The following is a 22358-nucleotide window of genomic DNA, read 5'->3' as shown; positions in this document are numbered from 1 at the left end:
TGCGAGATGGAGACCCAGAACCAGGAGTACAAGATGCTGCTGGGCATCAAGACCCGCCTGGAGCAGGAGATCGCTCAGTACCGGGCCCTGCTCAATGAGGGACAGCAAGACCTCGCGTACGTATTCTGCTTGTAAATAAGGCATACATTCCAGCACAGTGTTTTCTGTGCTGGCACCTGCAAAGAACAGAGTACAGCGTTTTACCAGCCCGTGTTTGAACTCTAGATGCTTGTTTGTACAGTGAATTCCATGGAGGAGCACTGTAGAAAACCAAGCACATGTAATGAGTTCTGCCTGCAGCGGAGCACGCTCAGCCAGGAGTGAGAGAACTGCACTCCTACAGTCCTTCGTAGTTCATGGTTCTACAGCTTTCTCATAATACATAGCTAGATGGGAATGAAATAAAGAGATAAAACAAAATATTTGTAAGATCCAGGAAAAATCCCGCTGAGACACAGGTTGCACAGCACGCTGCAGTGTGCCTGGTCAGGAATTCACTTCTCATTCTCTTGATCAAAACTCCCTCCCCTAACAGGATGCCTCAAGGAGGAGGACGAACCTCCCACTCCTATTCTTCCACCTCCTACTCTCACGGACAATCCGGTGGCGACAAGTCAGGTAAGAAACAGCTTCCAAAGAGGATCCTCAGGTTTCCCGTGCCCATGGCTTTCGTGTTTTGTACTTCACTGTTTGCTGGTCAACACTAAACCTTGTGCTATGCCTTCCACATTCACAATTACAAAAGGGATTAAACTATTCACAATCAAATCCCTTAACTTCAGAGTGCCGTAACTTCAGCTGCAGAAATGAGTTAGTTTTTTGCCCATGCTCTTGCTAACGTGGATGGACATTTAAATAACAGATAAACCCGTTAAGTCAGGAGACTCTTGGTTTCCTCATTAAACAGAGTAATCGTTTCTTATTTCCTCCTCCAGGGCAGGCAAGAGTGTGTTAAGATCCCATCGATGCTCTGTTCTTCTCTGATCCGCCTACTGCCACCTGCACAGCCCGGTGCAGAGGGTAACAAACAGCTCGTGCTGTGTGCCCGCCCGGAGCACAGCATTGTCTGCACTTGTCACCATGCAGTGACGACGAATCCCTGCTAGGACTCCCAAAGTTCCCTGCTTCCTCCTTCGTGTGTTGTTCTTCACAGTACAATCACTGTGATCCTCATTCAGTCATCTGCAGTGCCGCCGGTGCTCTGCTTCCTGCTGACAATAGTGCCTTTAATAAAGCTTTACTTTTCTGCTGTGCAAAAAGAACCCGTGTCCAGTAGATTATTCCGTGTATTAACATTGTACAAATATTCACGGTGAGGTGAAAGAAATGAGATATGCATTCACAGTTTGGGGATGGCCCAGAGAAAATGGTGCTTCCTGGATAAGCTATCAGGGACGAAGGAATGCCTGCCTGGGTTCATACTAAACTCGACAGTGACACCTATGGGAACAAGAGCGGATGGGTGAAAGCCTTTCCCACAGCGCTCGTTGCCAGGGCTGTACGTCCAAGCGGTTGATCCGACAGTTCCGCTTAAACGAGCCTAACACAATTAAAACCACGACCTAACGATAAATTTGGTTAAGCTGAAGACATCTGCCTTTGGGTCGCTGAACAAGAAATTAATCATACTCAAGCAGCTCCCCAGCTTTTAGGGGAGGGCTGTATCTAATCTTGTTCAACAAAAGCCAAAGATTCCATCGGGCACTGAATGGCTCTATGCAAAGAAACAGCTCTCGAAATATGAATTTCAGCTGCTAGAACGGCTCCCCCTGACTTGCTGGAAGGCCCAGGCTCGCGCCCTCCATCTGATGGCTCAAATCCAAGCACCTGAGGTGCACTCCCTGGCTTCCTGCAAGAACGGCCCCAGCTCTGTGGCGGGACGGGACTCGGGATGGAGGAAGGTTCCATTCTTCTTTCTGTAGCTGCCCCAACTTCATGGAGCACGCTGACATCATCTGAGCCAGGCAGAGGAAGCAAAATCAGCGACACGGCTCATGTGAAACTCACAAACTATGTTTCAGTCCTCGGTTCGCAGCACACGGAGCAGGGCAGGCTCTGCCACACAGCGGGGATGGTTCCCCCGGCCGCTGGCTGCGTCTCGGGGCCATTGTTCTCCGGGCTCACACAATTCACTCGCAGCGTTTGTTCTGCCAGGCAGCTCTGCACTTTGCTTCGCAATCACATTCGGGCCAGGCAAAATGTCACCATCAGCCACCGGCTCTGCCCCGCGCCCCGCGGCGCCGTCCCCACCCTCGTCTCATTCCTCCCGAGAAATCAAACAACTGAAGCAAACAGAGAAGGCTGCAAGCAAGGATGCAGCTTAAAATGGGTGTCATGGTTACTTTTTCCATTAGTAAAATGTGCTGCCAAAAAAAAGGAAGAAAATCTTTTTTTCCCAAAAATTATTAGCCAGACTCATATTTTTAAAGAAAAGTAATAAAAGAGATACGTTTTTCACAAGGTTAACATTGAGATAGCAGACAGTATTTAACCACAATTACAGCAAAGAGGTTCGAAAAGAGGAACTATCATCGGCTCCGTGCAGTTCCGTCCGAAAGTTTGGAGGCGATCCCGTAGGCAATCAGCAAGTTCAAGACGCTCCCGCACACCCTGCAGCGCTCGGGCTGTTGCGCCCCGCGCTCAGCTCAGCAGCAGCCGCCACCGAGGGAGGGCTCTGCCCGGGGACGGGGCCGGCACCGAGGGCGGGGGACGAGGGAACGGGCTGCGCTGAGGCAGCCGGCCTGCAGGGGGCGCGCCGCGGCGCCGAGACCCGCACCTCGCTTCCAGCGGCGAGGAGAGGAGCCTGCGTTACAGCCTGCGGGCGTGCCCAGGTTTCTCAATTCTGGAAATTAATCATCTCCGCTTGCACAATATGAAGTTTTCAGGAAGGTCAGAGGAAGGCCCCGCAGCCCCGCACTGCCGGTGCCACAGGAGTGGTTTCAGAGCGCAGCGCTGCTGCAGGCTCCTGCAGGGAGCCCCCTCCTGCCCCGCAGTGCTTCTCAGGGAGAGAACGGAGGAAATCTCTCATTCTCTCTGCTTCAATGAAAAAATAGATGGAAGGAAATGATAAGGACAAGCCACTGTTGTGAGACTTGTCACATTTACCGGCCTACAATAATCATGAAAAACAATGGCAGTCAAATTAAGCAAGCAAGCACAACAATTCTTGCAGGAAAACGCATTTTTTCTGTGTTTCTAGCAATGTATTTCTATTACGTTTCGCGCAGCAGACAGCATTTTGGAGTGGAATCGCCAACAAACTTCTGACGTGCTCGGAGCATTCTCACGCCACTACAGCCCGACGGGCACACGCTCTCACGCCGGCACAGGACGTGCACGCTCCAGGCTTTCAGGCCGGCTTGCACAACGCGCTGCACGCCGCCTGCAGAGCGCCCTGTGCACGCCGCAATTACTCCCAGCAGCGCTGTTTGTGAGCCCACGCTCAGCCGCGCTGCCCAGGCTGGCTGCAGGGAACACGTTTCTGCTGGCGGGGCTCCCGGGCCCAGCAGCCCTGGCAGCGGCAGCCGTGGATCAAAGGCACGGCCCTGGTGAGCGCCCTGCCCCCGACACCGCCGCTCCCAGCCCAGCTCTGCCCTGCAGCACGGTGCCAGCTCTGCTGCCAAAAATAAGAACTTCCCACTGAAACCGCTGTTAGCAACCGGAATCTCACGGGTTTTACTAGTCATTGAACTTGAATCTGTTGGAACGGAGTGGAAAACCATTCGCCAGGTGTTTCCATCGGCTTCGCTAATGGTGGTGGGCTGCCCAGCACACCGAGCCAGCCGACACAGAGCTCAGTGTTCCAGTAAGGGAGGATTTAAAGCCGAATGAATTCCACTGGAACGTTGTCTTGGTTTCGGCTGGGATGGGACTAAGACAAACCTACACGCAGAAAACTAGCAACGCAAGTAACAATATTCAAACATAAATATAAAAATATAGACAAGTAAATATATAAACATATGAATACAAACACACGTAATGTGTTCTCCAGACATTTCACAGCCGTGCACCCCAGCCCATGCTCTGACACCCCCTGCTCCTTCTTTTTCCCGGGCAGGGCTTCTCCCTGCGCCTGCGGGCACGTCCCAGTGCGCGGCTCCTGCACTGCGACCGCGGGGGCACTCGGCAGCACGGGGCAGGCTCAGCCTGTATGGTTTTTTTAATGTATTTTCCTCATAAGAATCTATTCAATTATAAAAATGGAGAACACCAGAAGTGAGACGATGTGCTCCAACACGGCAGGGGAAGCGCGGCGCTGGGGAGGAGTCCAGGCCTTCCCCGCTCAGCTCCAGGGCTGGGGCTGGGGCGTCACCTGGTCCCGGCCATGGCAGGGCCGGAGCCCGCTGCACGCACTGCCCTGCCCCGTCCTCATCGCTGCTCCCAAGGGGAGCGCCCTCGCTTCTCGCGTCTTTCGATATCGGGATGCCCACGTGCGTTTCCCTTCACCAAATCACGTTCCCTCTCCCCCACAAAAGACAGGGATTTGAGGAGCTAACAGCATCGCTCTCTGCTCTTATCTATCCTCTTTAAACATCAGCAGCTGTGCCTGCCTGTGCCGGGGCCTGCCGCTGCAGCACGCAAACATTCTTATCTCGGAATCTCTTGGCACACTCAGTGACGGCAGCAAGGCGAGCTGTGTGAGCACCTGGAAAAAAGGCCCCAGCCATGATTGATGAGGGGAGAGGAAAGCCAGGAGGGCGAGAGCTGCACCCCAACCGGCACAGCCACCCCAGGACCGGCTGCAGATGGGCTCTCTTGGGCTTGGCTCTTCCCACAGGGAAGTTCCAAGAAAAAAATAGAAGAAAAATGTGTGTTTGAATTAAAGAGATTCGAATGCTTTGTGCCTGCGATTTCTAATGGGAGAAGACATACGCGGTGGTGATTTAAGCGGATGCAGGACGGGATTAGTGGGGCGGGGCAGCGCAGCGTCGATGATCAGAAGACATAAAGTTTGAAAATGCAGGTACAAAAGAGTCAGGACGGTTAAAACGTGCAGGGGCTCCTCGGGTGGGAGCAGCACTAGCACCCAAGCACCGCGCTGCAAGCCAGTTCAGCAGCATGCGAGAATGAGGTACGTGCCGGTGTTACTCAAGGGCGATAAAACCTGGTTTACAACAAAGTCCATAAAAATTCCCTGAAAAAATATTTACAATTGTATAAAGGAGCAGCTGTAGGAAAGCAGAGCAGAGAAAGATAAAGCAAACGCAGAGCTCAGCACGAGCCCCATGCGAGCTGCTCCCCGCACTGTGTGGGATGCTCGGCTGCGATAAGGCGCAGATAAAGGACATTCCCTGGGCCCCACCCCTCTGCTTCTTCAGGGAAGAGCTGACTCCACAGCAAATTAAGCTCGTGGCAGCAGGAGAAAAGAAGGCCTGCGCACAAGGATAACAGCGCCTTCTTCCTTGAGCAAATAGTTCGCCTCTCTAAAGGCTTTTCCAGGCATTTAAGTGCATTATTACCTGAAGGGAGCCCCAGCAAAAGCAAACACATGCAGCCACAGAGCTGAGAGATGTGGAGCTAAAACACAACCCCAAACCCTTCTGGAAACTCAGAATAGAGTTTTCCTGGGGATGCTGCCCGAGGGATGGCCTCACTCTGCCCGGGTGCTTGCCACACGCGGGGAGCTACGAAGGAGATGGAACAGCTGCTCCATCGGGCGCTGCCTCCCAGGCTTTTCCCCTCCTGACAATTCCAGACGTAATTCCAAATTATCAAGAACTCTGTGGGAGTTCTCCCTGTCTATCTGAAGCAAACCCAGCCTGACAGCAGCAAATTATCGGTATTCTTAAAATATACGATTGCTGCTTTTACTCAGGGGGTTTCTGGGGGAATGCAGAGGCCTTCCCAACCCCAGTTTCTACGAAGCAGACCATAAGACATTGTGCAAAATCATACACGTGCCTTCTATTTTGCAGAAATCCAAAACATGCTGCCCAGAGGACTTTACGAGGCAACCTGGGGATGGATGTTCGTTTCTCCTCGCTGCAGGACACTGATGGGAACACACCAGAACCTTTTCTCCTTTCTGTTTCTTGCATTTCTGCCCAGTGAAGGAAAGCGCACAGACTCTGTTCTTTATGCTCTAACCATCGACTCCAGCATTTAACAATAAAGTAACTGTTCTCCATCGGTCCTTCTGCCCGCATGCAGACAGCTTCCCAGCGCTGTCAGTGCTCCTGCTGATGGGAGCTGGAACCTGCTGGGCAGCATTCCCCCACCCAGGGCTGAATGAAGCATTCAGACCCGCAGGAGGGGCTGGCCTGTGTCGCAGGGAAGGCTGCGCATTGTTACCATGTAAGCAGGCAAGTTGTGTGAGTGCAGCAGCCTCGCACAACAAAAAGAACCCAGCTGTCGTGCCCCTAGGCTACAGTCACAGATAATACGAATGGCACCCAAACTGCAGCCAAACTGCACGTATCTGGTGAGATATTCTGTGCCTGAGTCGTTGCAGAACTCGGTTCTGATACAGCCTCACCATCACGTACACAAAAACCTGCAACTTACTCCAGTGGGATATGACTCCCTCTCATCTGAGGATACAGATCATCTGCATAGGAAAGTGAGCAGCGTACGAGTCAGCCACGAGGCCACACGTTCACAATAAAGTACACTTGACAAAAATGTATTTTGCATTATGTATTTTTTTGCATTTTGTATTACTTTTATAATGTAACATTTGCCAGTTAACTGGCAAACTAACCTCATCAATTACAGCTGAAAATGATATACAAAGGGGAAAAAAGGACGTATCAATCTACGTAAATGACAAGTTACGAAGCACCGAGAGCTAGCATTTGGCTGGAAGGCTGCAGGGAAGGCTCCAAGGCCGACACCACGGGGCTGCTGCACAGGTCCTTGGCCAGCTCCCAGCTCGTGTATTTACTCTTCTACACTCCCTGTATTTGCCCTGCAGTTTGACTTCTCTCTCTGGACCAAGTAGGTAAGTAAAGCACCGATGTGTGGTTAGTGCATTTTTATGGGTAAAAAAAGAACAGACATGCCCTCATGCCGAGTATGTATTTCACTTGGCTTATCTCTCATTCATTGTCTTGGTATTAAACAGACTTCTCGTTCAAACACAGCCTGCACCTGGCGCTCCCCGGGATCTGTTCCGTGGAAGCAGGAGGCAGAGCTCTGCCCTGGCCTGGCTGCTGCCAGCGCTGCTCGCTCCGTCCCTCCTTACAGCAGCACCTCCTGCGGAGGCCTGGGGGTTTGGAGGGAGCGAGGGGTGATGGGGAAAGAAAGAGAACAGCAGAAAAGATGGAAGAGCCACCCTCTGTTGGGGATGCTCGTGGGGGAGCTTGAAGTGATAAAAGCAACATTGCTTTTAAAAATTCACCTTGGAGAACTGGGCTTAAACACTTGAGAAATGACATTTCCATTACTCTCAGAGCCCAGAAAACAATGTGAGTATGTTTCTTCTGTTTACTTCCCTCTCTTGGTAGTAACGAAAGGTCTGAACACGTAATTGGGCCCTTGTTTCTGTTGTTGCTGACTCCCCAGGTACTGCTCAGGGAAGTTTAATGCCTATCTCTGCTACAAACACAGCAACGCCTCCTTGAAAAGGATTCTTGTTTCTGTACAGAAATAGACTCCTTCACACCAGACACATTCTCTGTCAGATCCTCCCTTCTGCTGTTGGCCCAAAAGGAAATGAGATCAAAGAAACAAACTTAAGATTTTAGAATAGAATAGAATAGTTCTGTCAGTTCATTAGCACGCAGCTGTTCTCCATGTGGGCTCCCTTCAGGCTCCGTTATCAGTCTGCCAGTTACGAACCTAATCGCTCTGTATTTTAACTTTCCCGAGGCAGCAGGTAGCAAGTCGCCGTGTGGCTCCGTGAGGGACGCAGCGTAGGCTGAGCGGGGCCGTGTGCTGCCAGCCCTTCTGCTCCCTGCACGTAAACTCGAGCCACACTGATGGCTGCTCCCCCCAGCAGAGCAACCCCTCCCCTCCATCCCACCTTCTTCCTCCGCAGCCGGGGGGAGGGAATCAGCTCCTCGTGTAAAGGTATTTGGGAATGAAACCCTGCTCGCTTCTCAGCAACTGACCAATGAGAGGAATTTCTGTGTTGGCAGAGGGCTTACGGCCGATAAATTCCACGGGTCTCAGATAACACATTCTGGAGACAACTCCCATTGTCACAGGCATAAAAGAGGTGGGGTAGGGGAAAGGAGCACGCATTCCTGCTTCAGGATCACAAACCGCAGCTCGCTTCGGGTCCTTGCTGTTGCTCTCTATGGCGAGTTACAGCTTCAGGCAAACCACCTCCGTGGCGGGGGGGGCTGGCGGCCGCTCGCTCCGTTTGGGCGGCGGCTCCTTCAGGGCTCCGAGCATCCACGGCGGATCCGGCGGCACGGGTGTGTCAGTCTCTGCCGCTAGATTTGTCTCTTCTGGCCTAGGAAGCGGCCTGGGCGGTGGATATGGAGGTGGCTTCAGCAGCAGCTTTAGTGGAGGCTTCGCTGGTGGCTATGGTGGTGGCTTGGGCTCTGGTGATGGTCTCCTCTCAGGGAATGAAAAGACAACGATGCAAAACCTGAACGACCGCCTGGCGTCCTACCTGGACAAAGTGCGCGCGTTGGAAGAAGCGAACACGGATCTTGAAAGTAAAATCCGCGAATGGTACCTGAAACAAGGACCAGGCCCCGCTCGAGACTACAGCCCTTATTACAAGGCTATTGAAGACCTCCGAGAGCAGGTAAGTGGTAGGATTTACTAAAAAGCACCTTAGAAGGAAGCATAAAAACCCAAAGAGAAAAGTCCCCCTAGGAGAAGAGCCAGAAGGCAGCGAGGTCTGAAAAGGAGGAAGATGAAATGAAAATGCAATCGCTGGTCAGGGCAGGTAGAGAAATGTGCAGTATGAAATCATCTGAGTTTTTAAATGTTAGCTGGAAGAATGTGCAGAAGAGCTCGTCTGAGACACCCCGGTGCTCCATCCTCTGACAGTGTTTGCTCTTAAAAAAGCCCAGCAGTCTGACCCGCCATGCAGCTCGTGAACTTCAGGCAGGCGCATGCACACTGCTGTTACAGTAAAGTGCAGTTTTGTAAATGTGAAGATAGTAGCTCGTGATCTCATGAACATAACTACACATTTCATTGTACATTTCACCTACTTAAGCTAGCAATTGAAATAAGAATGTTGAAACACTTTGCATGTGGAAGAAGGAAGTAGCAGACATAAAATAATCAATCCCATGTATCAGTGCAGGATCGGCCCCAGCAGCCGATGGGTAGCGGACACGAGATTACTTTGAGGTGATGCACACCCCGGAAAACACAGCTAGAAGCTGACTAAACTGTGCAAATAAATGACAGAAAACCTGAGGCTTACTTCTCACAGTTCAGCTCAGAGTTTGTGTCTGCTCCCCCACAATTTATTTTCTCCTTGCATTAAGACATTCGCATCCTCTACTGATTTCCGAAACTGAGCTCCAGAAAAGACAGAGCTGGGAATCAGATTTCCACCTCTTGGCGTTCTTCATCCTCCTGCCCTTTACTCCCTTTAGTTAGAGTTGTTCCAACTGTTTTTCTATATGACCTTTTAAGTTTTGAAAGTGGCAGGCAAAAAAGGGATTACTCCTAAGAAACATTTCCTTTATGGCTTTTCATGATTAATTATAAGAGTCAATAAAGACTCAATTGGTTATTTTAAGGAAAAAAAAATGTGCTCAAAGTCTTTACAAACGCAGTATGAACCTAGACTGTTTACAATACACAAACATGCCGTTTATGCTGCAGTCACACAGTCCCTGCAGTCACTGCCCTGTTAAGAACACACGCAGTGAGAACCAGCTCTGCCCAGGGGGCTCCGCTCTTCGCTTCCTTTGCTTTTCTCCAGGAAGCAGCTTCTGTGCCTCGCACCTAAAGCACCACCTACCGAGCAGCCCAGCCAGGGCCTCTCCCTCTGCGAGAGCACCGCGCTGCGGGGACTCCAGCTTAAAGGCCCTTCCCAGGCCGGACCGAAGCGAGGGGCCCTACCCATAGCTGACAGCAACGGCAGAAGTACCGTGACAAATCTGTGCTGCCTATTTGCTGCAGATAGTCTGATATTTTCCCATTGAGACCAAATAAAATGCACTTGGCTTTGGTGTAGCTAGGGGTGAAATACAATCATAACTCCTTCACCTTCAGCATAAGGAAAGGAAATGACACAGTTGTTTCCATCTCAGCAATGAACTCTCACTGATTGCAGATCCTCGCCGCCACTATCGACAACTCGAAGATTGTCTTGCAGATTGACAACGCCAGGCTGGCTGCTGATGACTTCAAGACCAAGTGAGTAATTTCTGACAGGAAAAGTCTCCCGAGGAGGCAAAAATCCCCGTTCAGGCAAAGGGCAGTGGCTGTGACAAAACAAAGGGATGTGTGTAAAATCCCTGTACTAACACTAGTTCGACCCTGTCATTGCAGCTCAGCCCTTTATGCACTGCTGAAGAGATCACCTATACCACAGAAAATGTTCTATCATGTAAAATATGTGTAGAGAAGTGTAATGCCGGACAACATTTGCTATATCATAGTTCCTATGGTGCTAGATACATTTCTAACAGATAACGCATTTCATGGTGTCTTCATCATTAGCCTGAGAGCTCTGCTTTGCTTTTTCAAGGTTTGAAACAGAGCAGGCTCTTCGCATGAGCGTGGAGGCCGACATCAGCGGGCTGCGCAGGGTGCTGGATGAGCTGACGCTGGCTAGGGCCGACCTGGAGCTGCAGATCGAGAACCTGAAGGAGGAGCTGGCCTACCTGAAGAAGAACCACGAGGAGGTAACTGAAAACCAAACAAGAAGCACGTTTGGAAGTGACAAAGTTAGGAAAGCCCTGTGTGGAGTGCCTCGGGATTGCCTTGGGCTCTCCGGTGAAAAAGAAAAGATGTCTGTGCAGACTGGCACATTAAAGATCCACCCTGCTAGTTTTCCAGTGCAGTCATTTAGAGCCCTGAAGAAAGGATGGATGGTTCATAACGTTCTCATTTACAATTGTATCCTTTTTTGTCTTCCTCTGCCACATCAACACAGGAAATGAGTGCCCTGGGAGGACAGGTAGCCGGCCAAGTCAGTGTGGAAGTGGACTCCGCTCCAGGCATTGACCTGTCCAAGATCCTGGCCGATATGAGGGACCAGTATGAACACATGGCGGAGAAGAACAGGAAGGACGCTGAGGCCTGGTTCCACAGTAAGGTATGAAAAGCTTCATATTGAATAAATGCTAATTTTTAAACCCATGAAGGAAACAAAGTTACTCCGTAACCTACAGAAAACCAAAGTGAAAGCCTTAGGACCTCTACTCAGAGGCCCTTCCTGCCTCATGTGGCGTTTTCCCTTTTTCAGACCGAAGAGCTGAACCGTGAAGTTGCTGTCAATACCGAACAACTGCAGAGCAGCAAGTCCGAAGTCACTGACCTGAGACGTACCCTCCAAGGGCTGGAAATAGAGCTGCAGTCCCAGCTCAACATGGTATGTTAAAATTTGCACCGCGTAAACGCAGACACATTAAATACGTCCGTTTCCCCCTCCTGCGAGCAGCCCAGCAACCCTTCCCCTCCAACTCTGCCCGCAGAAAGGCGCGCTGGAAGGCACGCTGGCAGACACCGAAGGGCGATACAGCGCCCAGCTGGCGCAGATCCAGGACATGATTGGCAGCATCGAGGCGCAGCTGGCTGAGCTCCGAGCTGATATGGAGCGCCAGAACAGCGAATACAAGATGCTCATGGATATCAAGACTCGTCTGGAGCAAGAGATCGCTACTTACCGGCAGCTCCTGGAAGGCCAGGAGTCCCAGTAAGTAACCGCTCGCGGCACAAAGCCTTTGTGCTTCGCCCCACGCAGCGCGACCACACCGCGGTGCTCATGTGCCGCAGCATCGCGCGAAACACGACTTCAAATACTGCTGGGATTCTGAATTTTTTAGCAAGTTGTTTTTTTCAGGAGAGAAATCATCCTCTCCCACTGTTTCTTTCACTGTTGTAGTTTACAAAAACATTTCTTGTAACGATTCCTTCTCCTGAGGAGAAAGGGAGAGCAAGGAGATGAGCGTCTTTTCTTCTGACTGTACACAGCATGAGAAGAGAACCCGCCTCGCACACCCTCATCTCACGCAGCGCGATGTGTTTCCTCTCCTTTCAGCTCTCCTCTCTTTGCTTGCAGGTTGTTTGGCTCCCTTTCTGGATCTGCTGGTAAGGAGATTTTCTCTTCTACGAAACCTTTAGTAGCCAAAGGAGTTTTATTTTCTGAAAGGATAAATACATGCATTAAGGTAGTTCTGTCCATTTCGGAGACTGGGCTGCTGCACTGATCTGTGTCACAGAAAAAGTCAAAGGAGTCACAAGTGATGACTGAGTAGAATTTAACAAGTTTTAGACATCAAATGATATTAGACATCAGGAACGAATGTCAGACTTTGCTGCTGTAAAACACACAAATCATTCCTCCAGGTGAAAGGATGGAAGCAATTTTTGCCTGCCAGCTCAGGGGCATTGTACCAACATGCAAGTATGACTTGCTTTTAAAGGTCAGCTGTATTGTAGAAGTGATGCATGATTCAAACCAATGCTATGAAGAATAAAACTTCTGAGAGAAGGGAATGACAGATGAGACACAAACTAAGCTCAGTGATGGTCCTATGCGTTCTGGTTAAGTAAAAGTTGTTCTTTTCTCCATATTATTGCAGAAAAAAGAGACAAGCTGGCGGAGGGAAAATAGTACTGAACATCCCATAAATGTCATCTTCAAGATGAGGAGGAAAAAAAGGAATTAAAATGCAGAGGAATCACACCGAAATGCTGGAAATTAACTGCACGGAAAATTCTTGACCACACAACGTTTAAGTAGATTGGTCCATTTAGCAGTGATTAATTTGCAGACTAGGTTAGGTTTTTAATTACTTCTAGTTCTTTCTTGTACTGTAAAGCTGTTTCTACCTACTCCAATAAAGATGACCTTGCAATCTCAGCTCTTCTTTGGTCACTGTGCTGTCACTGTTGGAGCCGGGCTGCAGCCACAGGACGAGGCAGCTGCTCCCCTCAGCGCAGCCCCCGGCCCCAGCGCTCCCGGGGGGATGTGCTGCCATGGCTGTGTGCCCTGCAGGGCAGTAACAGAGAGATGCTGTGTGATTCCAGCAAGAAGCAAGAGCCAGAGAATGTTTTGATAGGGCAAAATGTAAAGCTGTTAGAATGGCTGCAGAAACATGGGAGTGAGGAACAGGGGTGAGATTTCTTCACTCACGTTCTATTCCACTGTACTTGTCTTCAAACAGAAAAATCAAATCCTCAGCTCATACACAGGTAACGAGCTTTCAGGCCACTTCTAACCACCTTCCTTCTCATGTCACTGGAAGGGCGTCCTGGCTGAAATCCTGAATGCATTCACTCTTACTTCAGGCCATCAGAACTCAGTTATTTCACTCCCAACCGTCACTCCAGGAGCTTACAGCCGAGGAAACTTTTCTGGGCTTGTGTCAAATTAAAACCGGGGCTACAGCCCAGGCCTCCTGCCCCCACTCCTCAGCCAGAGGCACACGGCTCCCCAGGGAGCGGGGGAACCGCAGCGAGCCAGGACCCCGGGGTCATCGCTTCTCAGGGAGACAGCGACAAACCCTTCATCACTTCTCTCTTCGGACTTGGGAGGGAACACATTCTTTCATTCTTTTTAGTAAGTCCTCCCAGATTAAAGGAGTGTTTGCATGGCGAGGAGCAGCGCAGAGCTGCGGACCTGCTCTGTCAGGGCTGGGTAATCCTCTCCAGGTGAAGAGGCCGGAGCTTGGGCTTGGCTCTGCACTGACTCAGGGGACCCGTCAGCAGCGCCTGTCACCTCCTGACACACAAGTCCCAGCTCAGCCCCTGGAAATGAGCTCTATAGCATTTGACAGTGGTCTCACTATGACATGAAGAACTGACAGGAAAAAACCCAGTCCTGAGAAGTACAAATCAGCAGAGACAAGCAGAGGGGAGGACAGGACGGGGATGGCAGCAGGCTGCTCCGGTGTAGCTGAATGAAAAATCCCCAAAGTTTCCGGATGAAGCTGACAGTGCTTTATAGAAGCGTTTTTGCTGGTTTCTGTGTGTGTGTATTTCTTATTTTCTAACTGGAATTTGATCTTGCCTACTGCAGGCTCATTCTGCCCCACAGACCCCAGCAGCCCGCACACCTCCGCACGTTGCCATGGCAGGGGGCTTAAAGAAACCTATTTGTCTTTCGGTGAGTTTGCCTCAACTTGTCCCTGCGATACTGCTTCTTGCAGATACGCACATTTGGCAGCTAGGCACTATTAACCTGCCCCAAAGCAAAACTGAAGCGCTATGGCAAAGGTCCAAGCTCAGTTTGAAACATGTTTCCACAGCTATGAAATATCCTCCCTTTGCTAATCAGCTGAAGTGCGAGTGGACAGTCCCAGAATCGGGCTGTTAGCTGCTTATCGCTGCTAGATTTTTGGTATTTCTTGCCTCCAAGTGCTTCCTCCCAGCTTCCCCTCGTACAGAGGCTGCTTGCTGCCATGAGGCTGCGCCTGGGGCACAACTGCACATGTCGGAAAACCCCTTCTGCTGCCCCAGCAACCGGTGCGAGCCCCAGCTGAGCCGAAAACGTACCTCGTGTACTCTAATGCCATTCCCTATTGATATGAAAGCTCAAAAACTGTGCTAAGAAGAGCACAGTTGTTACTGTGTTGTTCAGCAATCACATAATTTTCCCGCTCTGAAAGTTTTCCTTTAAAACGTGTTTGTTCCAAACCAGAGATGGCAGAAGTTCCTCCCGCTCCAGCTCTCCCCCCCCGCCCGGTTTCTTTACGCCGTGTCCCAGCTCAGCAGCCGGGGCCGTGTCACCGCAGCCCGCGGCTGTCACCGGAGCGTCACCTCCTGGGCACAGAACAGCGTTCTCTCTGCAAAACCCGCACTATTGCCACACTCCTCGCACAGACATTGTCCCCGCTGACACACCCAGGGCAGTAAGCAAGAAGTTAATTCTTCACAAAATCTCCCAAACGCGGTTTCTCACAAGCACGCAGCGCTGATCAGGAGCTGAGTTGCTGACTTACTGCCTCCCAAATGTCACTCGCAAATGGTTGGAATTGAAATGCGCTGCATTTGAGACTCGCTCTCAATGAAACATCAGTGTCACTCTGCGATTCTCAAACCTTACTCTCACTAATTACCCATTTCATAGTGCAGATTATTGCTGCACGTGTTAATTCCTATCTGAACAGTTTCATCTGAAGCTCAGCTTGCTTAGTTTTCCAAAAGTAACAGGAACTTTGTCCTCCCACGTTCTTCTTTTAATTGAATAATTTCGGTCTCGTATTCCCCTTCTTACCTATTCCACAAGCACTGGTAAATTAAACACGCCTGTTTCCCAGCACACCGACGGATGCTGCTCGTTCCCCACCCAGTGCTGAGATTCTGTGCTTTTTGTAATAAAAATTCAGGTTCCAAAATTTAAGTGCAAATTCTGAGCAAAGAACAGGAATAAAAATATGGAAAATTCAATTCCAAATTTTTACTGGCAAAAAAATATAGATAGAAACAAGAAATGATGGTGACATGAACATTTTTGTACATTTTGTACTTTTTCAGTGGAAGTAGAATTTTACTTAAATGAAACTTGGTTTGGGGAAGAGTTATTTTCCTTACAATCGCTGCAGTGGCTGCTGTGCATGGGTAAGGTGGGTGCGGCTGAACTCGCTTTGTTTTTCCATTCTTGATTGTCAGAAAAGTAAACCCTGGGCTTCAGAACTATAGCCTGAAGAAAAACACAATCTGAATCATCCCTTTATTTTAATTAAAAGAAAAAACCCAAGCCCTTACACCTGAGATGTACAGCCAGCTCCGTGTGTAAGGAATGTCATCATAATTGGCCTCACCTCGAGGGAGGAGAATCTTTGGAGGGAGGGTTGCAGCTTGGGTTTGTCTCCTAACACCCTGTCTTGTGGCTATAAAAGAAGCGCCGAGGCAGCGAAGGCACACGCTTTCCTGCTCTGCACTAAGCTGAGTACCTAACTCTGCGCCGCAGCCATGACTACTTACGCCGTGCAGAACTCCTTTGCTAGCGGTGCCGGGGGCTTGGGGGGTGCTGGCAGCTCCCGCCTGTCTTCGGTGCGAGTGGGAGGCTCCTACCGCGCCCCGAGCATTCACGGAGGCTCTGGGGGCAGGGGCGTCTCCGTCTCCTCGGCGAGGTACGTCTCCGTTGGAGGCGGCTACGGCGGTGGATCCTGCGCCGGGTTCGGCAGCGGTTATGGAGGAGGCTACGGCGGCTTTGGTGGAGGTGCGGTCTGCGGCTTGGGTGGAGGAGCTGGCTTTGGTGGAGGCTTTGATGCTAGCTGTGTCCTTGGTGGAGGCGATGGCCTTCTTTCTGGCAATGAAAAGATAACTATGCAGAATCTGAACGACCGCCTGGCCACGTACCTGCAGAAGGTACGAGCTTTGGAAGAGGCAAATGCAGAATTAGAGGTCAAAATCCGAGACTGGTACCAGAAGGAAGCTCCCACCAGCCCAGCTCGAGACTACAGTAACTACTACAAGACAATTGAAGATCTCCGAGATAAGGTATGACGCTCCTAAGTAGGGGGGTTATAAGAACGCGCTGGAGTTGTGGAAATGCATAGCCCACATCTCTGAAATCAAGTAAAACAATTAGAAAATAAATCTTGAATTCTCCAAACTCAAGCTCCCCGTGGTGAGGAGCAGACCAACGGAAAAGAGAAACCTTTCCTTAATTTAAAAAGCAAATGGTGTGTCCTGAAAATGAGATGGTTTTTGCAGTTAAAATGATTGCAGAAGAAGTCAGCAGAACGCGGCGAAATGCGCTCAGGTCACAGCACTCACTGTACTTTGTCCTGTTTTTCCAACTGCCAGATCCTTGCAGCTACTATTGACAATTCCAGAGTTGTTTTGGAGATCGACAACGCCAGGCTGGCTGCAGATGACTTCAGACTGAAGTAAGTTCATCTGAAACACCTTTGTCTTCTCTCTCCTTTTCTCTCTTTCTCAAAACAGTTTTCTGAAGTGTAGTATTGCTTCTCATCTAGAAAATAAAGCTCTTTAGCCACTGAAAGACATATTGCCAAATTATGGATAGATGCTTTTCATTAATAACTTCTAATGAAAAATCTGTGGCCAAAAAAAATGATGTGATGAAGGTTTGGAACACAGTAACCAGATTACTGAGCTGTCTATGCATACAAGTAAATCATGTCTTAGTTTTTTAGTGATGCTCTTAACTATTTTAGTAGCCTGAATCACAGGGGAAAAGAAGCCAGGAATAGTTTGGATTTTTGACTTATGGCTCCGCTGAATGCAAACTCGTGCATATGCCAACGCTTGTTTCTTTTTAAAACTGCAGATACGAGAATGAGCTGTTCCTGCGCCAGAGCGTGGAGTCCGACATCAACGGGCTGCGCAGGGTGCTGGACGAGCTGACCCTGTCCAGGGCCGACCTGGAGCTGCAGATCGAGAACCTGAAGGAGGAGCTGGCCTACCTGAAGAAGAACCACGAGGAGGTGAGCGTTCTTAGCAGCAGAGAGAGGAAATTGCTTCCCTTTGAATTTATCCAATAAAATCAGAATGGCAACATTAATAAGGAGAAAGCTGTGATATTAAAAGGACCCAAAGTTTGTCCTGAGAAGCGTTTATCTGATTCCAAAATGTTCAGATCCACGAGTTTCAGAGTCCCAGTCTGACACTCCTACGCATGTCACAGGTCACACAGAAGATACATATAAGTATGTGTATGTGAGAGTATACGGAGAGTAGAAAAGCACATACATGGAGAGATACAATTTGAGAAATGTTTTTATGTGCATCCCACCTGTGATCTGTGATAACTAAAGTGCCACATCCCACTGCATGGATTGCTGCTGCCAGAAAGAATGTGAGAATACAGAGCATAACCTCCTTTGTGTGCCCACGCAGGAAATGAAGGAGTACTCCAAGCAGCTCAGTGGAACAGTCAACGTGGAGATGGATGCTGCTCCCGGCATCGACCTGACCAGGATCCTCTCGGAGATGAGGGAACAGTACGAGGCTCTGGCTGAGAAGAACCGTAGGGATGCTGAGGCGTGGTTCCTCACTCAGGTATGGTTCTGTCAGCAAACAGCAAACTGATGCACTGCCTCATCACTGCTGCTGCAGCTGAAGGGATAGGCTTAAAATTAATTTATTTTTTAGGCATCTAATTTTGCAGTTGCTTTTTTCTTTCAGACTGATGAGCTGAACCGTGAAGTAGCCACCCACACCGAGGAGATACAGAGCAGCAAATCCGAGATCACGGAACTGAGACGCACGGTGCAGGGCCTGGAGATCGAGCTGCAGTCACAGCTGAGCATGGTACGGAGCAGTGCCCGGCACATCGCAAGCCACTGCCGGAAACCTCCCCCGCCCCCTCCTCTCTTGCTTCCCCTTAGATTCCACCTGTGGGATGAATCTGTATGACAACCTGTTCTAATGTCTTCCTGCATTAGAAAGCTGGACTGGAAGCCAACCTGCGAGATACAGAAGGGCGATACTGCGCACAGCTGGCACAAATTCAGAACCTCATCACCAGCGTTGAGGAGCAACTGAGTGAAATCAGATGCGACATGGAGCGCCAGAACCAGGAGTACAGAATGCTCATGGACATCAAAAGCCGCCTGGAGCAGGAAATCGCCACGTACCGCCAGCTGCTGGAGACCCAGGACTCTCAGTACGTTACTATATGCAAATCTGGTGATGATTAGATCAGGTTAATAACAGGGCACATTGTAAAGCAGTAATTTGTGGTTGTTAGGCTGACTCCAGATTACTAAATTACACTGATTGCACATACAGCCTGCTGAGCACTGGCAACACAGATGCTCAGCAACATCCTGGGAGCTGCTATCACTCAAGCTACATCTGCAGATCAGTTGTGCTGATAATTTGAAACTATAAATGCAAACACGTTGCCTACAGTGAACCACAGAAGGCAGCAGGCCCCATAGGCGTGTCTCACGTAACCTCTTGCTGTGCTGGAATCACGGCCTTCAGCCTAACGTGCCATACAGATTTGTTCTCAGTATCTCTTTCTCTTGCTTTTCTGCACAAAGGTGAAAATATTTATCACCATACACCCAAAATCTAATACAAGAGGACTGCATATAGACCACAACTGACTTTAGTAAAGTCTAACACTTACTGCCCATTTCTTGTACTGATCTACACAAGGAACTACTTTTGATTTCTGAGAGGGAATCAGCTCCTTATGTTGTTTCTAGATTATGACATTTTCAGAAGGGAGGCACGTGGAGACAAATCAAGGCTCAGAACTGGTCTCACTGATGTCCACATTCTCTGTAGTGTATAAAGCAGTGCCCTTCAAAGCCGCGACACGAGCGCTAGTGACTGCAGAGTAAGAATCGAGCCACTGACGAAGCAGGGTGAAATCGTAGCCGTGCACACACAGGGGCTCCTAAACATGTCAGTGGACAAACTCAGTGATGGTCACTGACCAAACTTTTCTTCTCTTCTGCAGGCTGTCACCAGTGAACCCTAAGGATGGTAAGTAAAAAATGTGACTTAAAGAGGGGCTGAAATGAGTTCAAGCAATGGGATTAAATAAGCTTTCTTTTGCTTGGTATTTCTTCTTATTAACACAGATCATATTCTCTCTGCAATAACACCTTCTTTTCCATTTGGAGAGGAAAGCACAATACTTTTCTTATTTTATGTGCACTTTTGACCCCAGTAGCTTGCAAAATGATTGCATCGACTCCTCGTGTGGTTCTAAAACATGGCAATCTCACAGAGATTCCTCAGTTCCTCCACTGGTTCATACACCTGCAGGAGATCCATATCTGACATGCAGAGTGCACTGTGCTTGTATCTTTACCTCTCCTGTTTCTTAACTTGGGAGATTCACTGGATGTGGGCCAGTAGGGGGAGAAGTGAAGGTGCAGAGGCAGTTCCCCCTCTGCTGTGTGAAAAAAGGCTCGTCAGGGGACGAGCAAACAAAGAAACATTGCGTGGCTCTTCTGTGCGTTGGCAGTGTGACTTTTCCCATAAGTTTAATGATCTTTTTTCTCCTACCACATCAGGTGCTGCTGGAAGAGGCCGTGGCGGTGCAGAAGATGACGGAAGGTCTTCCTCCACTCGTGACAGGAGATTCTAATAAAGAAATACCGAATCCTCTCTTGCTATGACACCATCTGTGCTGGACCAGCTATAAAAAAGGGCAGTCCAACCACTGGCTAATGCTTAGAGAAATGTGCTGTTACTTTTGCTAGATCACAAGAATGTAATCCAAAAAACGTGCAACAGCTTGATGTCCTTCCTTGAAGTTGCTCTCCCTTTTTACACGATCGTGTGGCTCTGTCAGTCAGAGATGTCTGCTTGTGTCTGCGCGGTATCCTTACCAAAGAATCTACACAATAAAGTTTCTCTCCTGCTTGTGCAAATGCATTCAGTCTGACGTTGTCTTTCTGTAGTCAGTTGCCCTCACCACTCACGCGCCCACCCGCCCTCCTTACGCAGCGCTCCCTGTAACGCAGACGTGGTCTCCTGGGATGCAGGCAACTCCCTGTGTGACAGCAACAGTAACCTTGCCAACCATAGGAAAGGTGGTGACAAATGGACAGATACAAAGTGCCACTGGATTCTCCCAGAATCAGAAGTTAACATGAAGAAGACAACACAGAACATCCTTAAGCCCTTTGCTCTGAATTCAAAGCGCACAACTTCTGAAATATGTACATATAGAGAGAGTATCTTCCTGCACTTCTCGCAGTGAAAAGGCAGATAGCCCTGGCTCTTCAGGAAGGACGAGGCAGGGTGCAGCAGCATGCACTATTCAAGCAGGGTTTGCTGCGACTCTTGATTGCCAGACTTAAGGAAGAGAGCAGCCTGTGTCACCCTGTTTCCATCCCTGTATTTCCTGTTTCTTGGAGATACAGATGCAACACCCAAGTTAATTAATATCTTAAAGTTATACTGGTGAGCAACACCAGTATTCATCCACATTTTCAGAGGAATATAAACATCTCTTCAATTTCTGTCACAAAAAAAAACATTTAATTTGCTCTTCAGTAATTGAATTTTTTTCCATGAAACCATCTCCTTTTCTGCACAAGACGAGCTCCATGTTCTGTCACCAGGAACTGCCTTCCCTTATTTCACGTTGACTGCCACAACCAATAGCAAGTCACTGAAAAGGTGTTAAAGATAAACTCAGTCAAGTAAGGAAATGTCACTTTTGTTACTGCCCATCATATGGGTCAAGTTCTTAAAGTGTACCCTGAGGACCCACACTGCCTCGCACTGCAGACAAAAATAACAGTAATTTTCAAGGGCAACCATCTCTACCAGCAGCCATGAAACTCTACGGGAAGATGTAATTGCATTAATTGCTGCTGATAGAGCATGCATTACTAGGGCATAACAGTCCTGGTGCACTAGCATATTGCCCTAGCAGTAACAGCATATGCCCAAGAACTGGGCACCCTTGCTGCCAGGATCTTATCAACACGAGTATTAAACACCCACATCCTCAGTTCCTGTCAATGTAACTGTTCTGGTTTTCGCTTTGTCACAGGATTTTAGCTCCGCAGTGGAGCTGTCAGAGCATCCTGCCCACGCTTACAGCGCAGCCCCAGCCCCAGCTCTCCTGGCTGCCGCGCTGCAGCTCCGCGGGACGATCCAGCTGCGGCGGCTCCCAGCAGCGCGGACCCGCGGCACTCCCCGCTCCGGAAAGCTCGCCGGGAACGCAGAGGCCATCACCCGATGCTGCCACCTGCTGACGGCGTCTTCTTTTCTTACCCTGACCATTGCTTTCATTCCGTACTCGGCGGATTGCACGGCTGGCTGAAAACAAGCTTCGTCAAATCAGCTGCGGAACTGTGCCTGGTTTGGAATGAAGGTTTTTGGTCTTTTCCGTGGATCCTTCATGCGCGTGCTCGAGGAAAACCGTGTGATATCTTTCCCAATTTGTAAAAGCTGTTTCAGAGGAGACATTTCTCGTGTGCCACGTCCCCTCGTTTTGTACCACTTGCTAGAAGATAACACAACTCTGCTTTTCCTAGCGGCGTGATGTCGGGTGAGACTGCCGGGGAGCAGGACACAGGCTGCTCCTGCAAACTGTCATCTTAGCACCAGCCACGTTATCGGCTTCATGAGTAACTTCATGTGAGACTGAGGATTTGTTTTATTTCACCTAACGCTACATGCAGCCTGGGGCAGAGATGGCTCTGGGGAGATGTGCAGCGGCCACGCAGCGCCGACAGCGTGCTGCAGGAAAGCGGGGGACGGGCCGTTCATCAGGGGGTGAGGTGGCAGGACAAGGGGCAATGAGTTTAAAGTAACAGAGAGGAGGTTTAGAGTAGATGTTAGGAAGGAATTTCTCCCAGTGGGGCGGCTGGGGG

The 22358-nt window shown here is 49.6% G+C and overlaps 3 protein-coding genes and 1 long non-coding RNA gene across 6 annotated transcripts in view; 3 read left to right on the top strand and 1 right to left on the bottom strand.

The window, feature by feature from the left end:
• LOC110388704 (keratin, type I cytoskeletal 14-like) lies at window positions 7–2358 on the top strand. The gene is made up of 2 exons (XM_021378240.1): window positions 7–116; window positions 536–2358. Exons 1-2 carry the CDS (start codon window positions 7–9, stop codon window positions 705–707), a joined length of 282 nt encoding a protein of 93 aa, XP_021233915.1. The 3' UTR covers window positions 708–2358.
• On the top strand, window positions 8123–12952 carry LOC110388672 (keratin, type I cytoskeletal 19). 3 transcript variants are annotated; one of them, XM_021378185.1, is made up of 8 exons: window positions 8123–8701; window positions 10196–10278; window positions 10613–10769; window positions 11021–11182; window positions 11333–11458; window positions 11562–11782; window positions 12061–12177; window positions 12672–12952. In XM_021378185.1, coding segments are annotated over exons 1-8 (1326 nt in total). In that variant the 5' UTR covers window positions 8123–8242; the 3' UTR covers window positions 12673–12952. The 3 variants fall into 3 exon arrangements, with proteins under 3 accessions (XP_021233860.1, XP_021233861.1, XP_021233862.1); XM_021378186.1 differs by having other exon boundaries at window positions 8124–8701; window positions 12128–12177; XM_021378187.1 differs by having other exon boundaries at window positions 8127–8701; window positions 12149–12177.
• LOC110388666 (keratin, type I cytoskeletal 19-like) lies at window positions 13054–20403 on the top strand. Its single transcript, XM_021378169.1, has 8 exons — window positions 13054–16536; window positions 16846–16928; window positions 17333–17489; window positions 17902–18063; window positions 18190–18315; window positions 18450–18670; window positions 19478–19503; window positions 20040–20403. The coding sequence occupies exons 1-8, from the start codon at window positions 16006–16008 to the stop codon at window positions 20111–20113; spliced, it is 1380 nt and encodes a 459-aa protein (XP_021233844.1). The 5' UTR covers window positions 13054–16005; the 3' UTR covers window positions 20114–20403.
• LOC110388714 overlaps window positions 16245–22358 on the bottom strand; it is a 49104-nt gene continuing 42990 nt past the window's right edge. Inside the window, exon 3 of the long non-coding RNA XR_002432959.1 lies at window positions 16245–16342. This is a non-coding gene — a long non-coding RNA (uncharacterized LOC110388714). The remainder of the gene's footprint in view (window positions 16343–22358) is intronic.

The sequence above is a fragment of the Numida meleagris genome, chromosome 26, assembly GCF_002078875.1.
Source record: "Numida meleagris isolate 19003 breed g44 Domestic line chromosome 26, NumMel1.0, whole genome shotgun sequence".
Classification (NCBI taxonomy): Eukaryota; Metazoa; Chordata; class Aves; order Galliformes; family Numididae; genus Numida; species Numida meleagris.
The sequence above is the reverse complement of the archived record's forward strand: the minus strand, read 5'-3'. Positions and strand labels throughout refer to the sequence as shown.